We start from the raw sequence: 7618 nt of genomic DNA on the forward strand, positions 1-7618 counted from the left end.
ACACCACCCTTAAACAAGGTTCCAAGTTTAAAACACTGAAATGAGGTCACATTTGAGAATGATGCTGTTTTAGCTATAGATGATGTTTGAACACAGTGAAATCCAAAGCATCCGAGTATAGTCTGTGTACACACTAATTTTATTAGATTCTTCACAATTGCACATGGTCAGTAAGAAATTACAAAATTTGTAGAAAATTAACTATGTGCATCTTCTCCGACTACACAGCAGCCAGCAAAGCTATTTGCATCTTAGTGGAATGAGGCAGTCATTGACACAGATATTAGCCACATTAACATTTCAACTTCTCATTGGACTGCTGAGGGACCAACAAACAACCTATTACCAACCTAGTTTTTTTTTTTTTCCCCCCACCTTGTATTTCATGTTATAAGTGCGGCAAAGTCTTGCAAATGTGGTAGTTTCCTGCATCTTAAAATCATCTGCATGAATAAAATGATCTTGAGTTGTTCATTTTTCACTTTTTACTGGAGCCGAGTCCCTTTTTAAAAAAAACAAACAAACGGGAGGTACAATGTTTAGTTCACAATCTGGACTGGAAACTTGATGCAGAAGAAGTCTTCTTTGTTGTCATCTTTCAGCTCCCACTCCACAACAAGCTTCATCTGTAAAATGTGAAGGAAGTCGAGTCAAGCAGTTGACGCACAATGTTCAGACATTAAAATACACTAGTCAGCAACTAAAACAAAAAGCAGAACTCAAACTGTGTTTAAGGTTAGGCTGCCCCCCACCCCATAGGCCAGTGTATGTACAGTAAAATAAAGTCCTCAGCTGACCCCATCACAGTCTTTCTAAAATTCCAATTACAACAGTCTTTAAAGTTTTCAGTACCAAAAATACTGTACACCAAGTCAGACAGCCCTGTCGGTGAAGAGACTTACAGATGGATATTCAGACTTCACGGGAAGATTGTTGAGGTAGTTGTATGACTGCTCCTTCTGGATTGGACACTGAATTCCAGACTGGCAGCCATCTTCGATGGGAATGGGGAAAGGGATGGGAACGCCGGCGATGATACCATGAACCACGGCCTTACTCGTCTTGCTCGCCACAGCTGGAAAAGTTTGAGGAGTTGTGCGTTAGATACATTATGTAGCCACAACATTAGCGGTATATTCACTCCACTCACCACTGCTGAACGTCACGTTGACGCTGTAGGACTGTCCTTTCTGGAGCTGGCATGGCTGAGTGACACAGGGACTGATGTCAACGGTGGACACTTTGCCAGAAGTGGAGCCTGAAACAAAACAGAAGTTTTCATTTAAAATGTATTGTTTTCAGTTGATGGGTTTTCATCAGCAGTAAACACCCCCCCAAAAAAAACAAACAAAACAACTATTTAAATGACATTTGCACACATTTCACACAAAAATCCTATTCTGTGGAAGTCAACCAAAAAAACAAAAATTAAATACAATTATTAAATCTTCAGTGCAAATGTATACTTAAACGTAAGTGGAGGTGTAGACTCACTGCAGTGAGTGAGAATCTAATAGATTAGATTAACCCTAATCTGAAGTCATGTGAAAGTATTGTGTGGACACCATTGTTGGCTTTAGAAGTGAAATACCACCAACTAACCACGATATTTGCACTCAATGGGCGACGCGATTTCAAAACTATGCAGCAACTGTGCAAACACCCTCACAATAAAAGTATGGTTCAATAGAAGCTGCAAGTTTTCATCTTGTAAGGGGAGGAAACAGTGAACAAAGATGAAGATTTGAGGCAAAATATGTGATTCTAACAGCAGAGCACCATCAACAGTTTAGATAGATCACTGCTGGAAAAAGTGTTAGTCATGAAAGGTTATGACCAAGTTCCACTTGGCTCAGTCAGTTTCAGAGTGGCTGCTGATTCACCATCAGACCATCATGACTGACAAGAACAGAACAGTGTCAGCATTAATGAGCTACACCTGCTACTGAATCACGACAATGTCGCTGTTGTGAAACACACTCAATGATGTCAATTAGCACTGAACAAAGTGTGTGTGTGGGGGGGACGGAGCTAATGACATGAAACAAAAAGGAAGAAAAAAAAAAACAATGACGGTTTGACATTTAAGACTATGCTTAAGAAAGTGAGAGAAAGAAAATTCAAACACAATCACTTCCACGGAGATATCACTCACGCATTCACAGTAAAGTTTGTGTTCACTTGTAGGTGTTCAGGTTTCCCTAAAGCTAACAAAACATCTGATAAACACTGAAGTGAAGTGAAAGATTTACCGCAATCTGCGAATTTCACTGGCACAGCACAGCTGAATCCTATCAGGCAGAGTAAAACGACGAGTCCGACACGAACTTCCATGGTCTTCTTCCTTAATGTAATCCTAAAATGTAGAATACGTCAGAACCAAATCTATAAATAAACGCAGAACTTCACAATCTTTGTCTTCAGTCAGTACACAGTGTTCAACCACCCGACGTATTGTTTTACTTTCTTAGATCCTCCTATTGTATCGGGAATTTGAAGATTTTTGCAAGACAACCAGATACAATTTGTTGAAAACATCAAATTTAAAACCTGAGACATGAACTAAAAATTAGTGACGCAAAAGAATCAAAAACCTTATACCTTTGATGCGCTCCAAACGGCCTTTGATACAGCACCGCCTACGACCTGCCACTTTATGTCGTTCTATCACGAGATTCTGGTAACGCCTTTTTATAGTTGTTGGTGGTATTTGTCGCCCGAAAAAAGTCTGTCAGGTAACGTTCACAACATTTACTTCTCGTCATTTCCTCTGTTATGTTCAATTCAAGAGATGAATTAAACGAAAACATTTTCAACAAATGTTATAAGATACATTCAATTTCTAAAACCTATTTGGAACAAAATAACAGCACACAAAAATTGTGCCTGGCAGACGAAGATAAGGGCACCCAAATACCATTTTACCCGTCACAGCGTAATGCGTCACAACAGACAGGAAACACAGGTCGTTTTGGAATGTGTGGGCGTATCCTCATTTGACTGACAATCATTTAAACCAATTACAGCTCGAGAAATTCCAACTGTTGTTGCGACGGCGGATGTCGGCACTGTTATGAATATGTCACTCGTACGAGCAGCGATGATAACTGCGTCAAAGCCTAAAATGTTCAGCCTGACTAGGTAACATTAATCTACTTTATATCATGTATAAAAGCATGAACGATTCATAGTTGCTTTGTAAGTGTTGAAAGACTATTTTATTAAAACAGCTGTGTATTTTAAATTGTGTGTTAGCAAGCCGCTACAGCTATGTGTCAAGCTAGCACCCAGGGCAGCGATGTAAAAAAAAGTCCTTGTTTTCTACAATCACCTGACAGTTAAATCACTCTTGAATCATTTACAGATCGTTAAGTCATTTAAACACCTTCGGGGTTAACCAGCAGTCACAACAACTGCCATCAAAACTCACTGCGGGAGTTCAGCGCTTCAGCAGCGCCTCAACTCAGCAGAAGACACCGCTGTCAGGGCCATCAGAAGAAAAGGTCCACCTGACTGACTCGTGTGTGAAGGTCAGCCAAAACTCGGTCTTGTGTCTATACATAGCTTGAGTTTTTGTTTGCAGGGTTAGTTTCTAATGTATGAGATCATGTCTGCATCTAATTACCTACATTGATACATAGAGCTATCAAAAATAATATTCATTACCTTGTCCTCATAAACCGTATAATTAAAGTTCACACAGACCTATGTTTTAGGGAATTCCTTATAAATATAATTTGCTGTAAACAGCAATTAATATCAATGGATAATATACTTTTTTTTTAAAAGCATCACTTCTGTTAGAAATGATAAAAATAAATTCTGTAAATAAAATTGTCAATTTAGTTAGTAGTTTAATTTGTTTTTTTCTTATTATTTTCTTTCTCTTGAACCCAGAGATTAGGTGAGATCATGAAGAAAGGGGAGTACCTGAGGATAATTGTAGAAGGAGGAGGCTGCTCTGGTTTCCAGTACAAGTTTTCTGTGGAAAAGAACAAGAATGAAGATGACAGGTAAACCGCCATGAAATCCAGTTCCAGTTACCAATTCATGTAAGGATTTACTGAGTGACATTACTGGCTGCCTTTTCACTCCAAAAACCAAAAAAAAAACTGTGTCCCATCCTTACCAGAGTGTTTGAGCAGGGAGGAGTCGGGGTCATTGTGGACCAGGACAGTATGGAGTTTGTGAAAGGATCCACGCTGGACTTCAGCCACGAGCTGATAAGAGCCTCGTTCCAAATAATGAAGAACCCTCAGGCTGATCACGGATGCTCCTGTGGCACTTCGTTCTCCATCAAACTATGACCTCGCTTGTGTTAAAATGAAAACCAGTTACCAACCTAGTGGGTACAACACATCTACTAACACAGGAATAAGTCTTCAGCTTTCTCAGCGTGTCAAGTACAACACAACATCTACTAACACAGGGATAAGTCTTCAGCTTTCTCAGCGTGTCAACAAATAATTTTATTTTCAAGTAATTGTGTTCATTTTGCTAATTTATTGTATAATTTAAAAGTGTGTACCAAAAAAATGTGAATTTTATGTTTCTTGGTTGCTTTTAACCTCAAATACAGATAAACATGGCTTTTTTAGTGTAGCGTGACCTGAAGTGAAAGAACAGCAGAGGTATTGATTAATGATCGTGAACACACCTGCATCAGTTATTTATCATGATAAACAAATGCTGATTTACAATGTCCAATTATTGCTCATATGTATGTAAATATGTAAATAGAACATAAAGCATATGAAAAAAGCTATTGTCCAATAAAGTTGTGATGTTGTTGATGAAAATTGTGGCATTCAGTGACAAAAGTCAGGAGTGGCTGAAGAGTGCCACACAGGTTGGCACAGAATATTTGAGATCAGTGAGAGTGACACAGTGTGCAGTCCCAGGGACTGATGGGTTCAAGTCCCTTGTATTGTTTTGGTTTTTTTTGTTTGTTTTGAGAAGAAAGAACAGCTTTCATTTTGGACATGATCGCCTTTTTTATTAAAGTGGAATTTAAGAAAACATCTCACAAAAAAATATACAAAAAGAATATCTACAAATGATATTTACAGTGGAGTAATGAAAATCAAAAATGTGCAGCAACATCTTTTTCATCGTTAGTACTAATACACTGAGCAAATGTTTTGCACTTTTTATATTTCCTCTGGTAAAACATTCCATTTGAGCAGTATAATCTGTTTACACACGACATTGACTCACAGTTAAAAACAGTCACACCGTTCAATAAATGCCACATTAATACAGTACATACAATAGCAGCACACTGAAAAGTGACCAAAAAGAATTGCAACAGTACTTTGAAAATTTTCATTTACAACGGTTTTCTTAAATTTGTTTTTTAATTTTTTTTGAGGAATTTGGTTTGGGCAGATTGTCTTCCACTTAAGCCATGCACACCCGATAACCACACACATATTAGGACATGAGTATGAAGACGAGGAGACGTGAACATGTCATGATGGGAACACTGCTGAGGTCGGTCCGGGGTTCACCTGTCCACAGCACAGCCAGTTAAATAAAGTGTGAAGGATCGGTCGGGGAAACACAGTGACCAGGTCAGGTGAACAGTGCATAGTATGCTTTGGCATGCTGACATCCAGAATATAACAGTGGATGTTACATTCAGGAGGAAGGCCACAGGATTTGGAATTACCAGTAAAAACAGAAACAAATGGACACATGATCCAAAAAAAAAAAAAAATGGACAAGGGCAGTATAAAAAAAAGTCCCTCATGAACCGAACACACAGATTAAGGCTACTTCAGTTTGCTACATGATTTGTTTAAAAAATGGCATTGTTAGTAACACAGGCCTGTCGAGTGTCTGAACTGCCACTAGGGGGATGAACACAGATGAAGTCATGGACACACCGTGTTTGACTCATTTTCCTCCATGATGGTGATGTGGTGCAGTGACGATGAGCCTTCCACACATGCATGCACCAAATTTTGAGGCAGTGACTCCAATCACCACATGACCTCTTGTACAAGCTGCCAGGTCTGGTGTTTCAACTTTTTTTTTTTTCTAAAGAAATGTCTTGTATCTGATTCTTTTCTCTGGAGAGCCATGCTGGGTCAGACGTTTGGCCGTTCAGTGAGGAGCGTGGACACACCTCCACACAAAGAGGCTATGGAGCACATGAAAACAAATGAAGAACACATTTATGATCATTATCTCACCTGGGGAACTCAGGGATTTATTATCGGGGATCATCGTACCTCCTGTCGTCTCCTCCGGCGCTGACAACAAAGCCATCTCCATTGGTGAAGCGAACGTTCGTCAGGTGAGCAGAATGACCCAGAAAACGTTTGTGTTTGGCCTAAAAAACACATATTTATTTTACACAACGAGTCAGCTGAGAGGAATAGTTTTATGATTTTACAGCATGATAACATGGAAAGTCACAGAGTCAGCTATACAGTCAGTTATGAGTCAATGTAACCATAAGCAGATGTAACAGGTTGTATAAGAACCAGGTAAAATGGAATAAAATTGAAAGATTGCGAAAAATAAATCAAATGTAAAAATAATTTAAAAAATCACAAAAATCTAAATAAAATAGCACAAATAACCATATTAATTCATTTTAATTAATATTAATCTTTCTATAGTTTTCGTGTTGTTTGTGTTCCAAAAAGGCCAAAAACTTTGTTAGTGTCTTTCAGCTTAACTACCACAGGGGGGTGCTCGTGTTCTTCAGATAGTTTTTCAGATAGGTCAAACTGGGAACGATTTCAAAATGATCCAGTGATATCTTCTGTCCATAATTTATACATAATATTAAACCTAGTTAATATATAAGTTCTCAAACTGAAGACCTGACTTTACGTACGACCAGTCCACAGTGGACCAACACTGACAGCACTGACCTTCAGCAACCCGACAACAACACTGACCAGTAATACTTACAAACTTCTCTGGACACGGAAAGTCAAACAACTTGACCATCCCGAAGTCGTCACCTGTGACAATGTTAAGGCCTGAGTGTGACACACAGGCACAGGTGACGTCGGCTTTGTCAGAGTTACGGGACCAGATCCCAACGACCTCGTCTCCAAGGACGCTGCAGTCAGAGAGACATGACTGACGGTTGTTACTGAAGTCTTGTACAGTTTTTTTTTCATTCCTCAAAGTAACCTGCACCTCACCTGGTCCACGAGGCCCAGGTGATCCTGTCGATGTGGGACTGCTCTGTGACCTGTTTCCCAGAGGGGACCTCATATACCAGTCGTTTATAAGCACCAGTTGAAATCTGGTCCAGGGAGGAAACAGGAGAGGTCGGCATCAGGGTTTATGAGCCAATATATATATATGAAAATATATATATATATATACTGTATATTTTCATATATATATATACATATAAATATACATATGTATAGATATATATATACATATAATTATACGTATAAATATATATATAGATATATATACAAATATACATATATATAAATATGAATATATATATATATATACAAATTAAAAAAAATATATATATATACAGGAAGTTAGAGACCCATTATATTTCCTGTCCATACCTGGATGTTACAGCTGTCAGCAGAAAAGTCCATCTGCATCACAAAGCTGGGAATGTCCCTGC

At 38.6% G+C, this 7618-nt stretch overlaps 3 protein-coding genes across 3 annotated transcripts in view; 1 reads left to right on the plus strand and 2 right to left on the minus strand.

Annotated features, from left to right (window-relative positions):
* Positions 1-368: 368 nt before the first annotated feature.
* Positions 369-2738, minus strand: LOC103398541 (NPC intracellular cholesterol transporter 2). Its single transcript, XM_008337230.3, has 5 exons — positions 2602-2738; positions 2253-2356; positions 1151-1258; positions 903-1075; positions 369-626 (listed from the first exon to the last, which is right to left on the minus strand). The coding sequence occupies exons 2-5, from the start codon at positions 2332-2334 to the stop codon at positions 540-542; spliced, it is 450 nt and encodes a 149-aa protein (XP_008335452.1). The 5' UTR covers positions 2335-2356; positions 2602-2738; the 3' UTR covers positions 369-539.
* On the plus strand, positions 2642-4789 carry isca2 (iron-sulfur cluster assembly 2). Its single transcript, XM_008337120.3, has 6 exons — positions 2642-2735; positions 3027-3141; positions 3365-3530; positions 3898-4013; positions 4133-4358; positions 4413-4789. The coding sequence occupies exons 1-5, from the start codon at positions 2657-2659 to the stop codon at positions 4305-4307; spliced, it is 651 nt and encodes a 216-aa protein (XP_008335342.2). The 5' UTR covers positions 2642-2656; the 3' UTR covers positions 4308-4358; positions 4413-4789.
* eml5 (EMAP like 5) overlaps positions 4562-7618 on the minus strand; it is a 22495-nt gene continuing 19438 nt past the window's right edge. Inside the window, 5 exon segments of the mRNA XM_025061458.1 lie at positions 4562-6145; positions 6237-6337; positions 6928-7081; positions 7167-7270; positions 7557-7618. The exon segment at positions 7557-7618 is cut by the window's right edge and continues 42 nt beyond it. Coding sequence (XP_024917226.1) covers positions 6109-6145; positions 6237-6337; positions 6928-7081; positions 7167-7270; positions 7557-7618 — 458 coding nt within the window. The 3' untranslated portion in view covers positions 4562-6108.

This window comes from Cynoglossus semilaevis, chromosome 1, assembly GCF_000523025.1.
Source record: "Cynoglossus semilaevis isolate Cse_v1.0 chromosome 1, Cse_v1.0, whole genome shotgun sequence".
Taxonomy (NCBI): Eukaryota; Metazoa; Chordata; class Actinopteri; order Pleuronectiformes; family Cynoglossidae; genus Cynoglossus; species Cynoglossus semilaevis.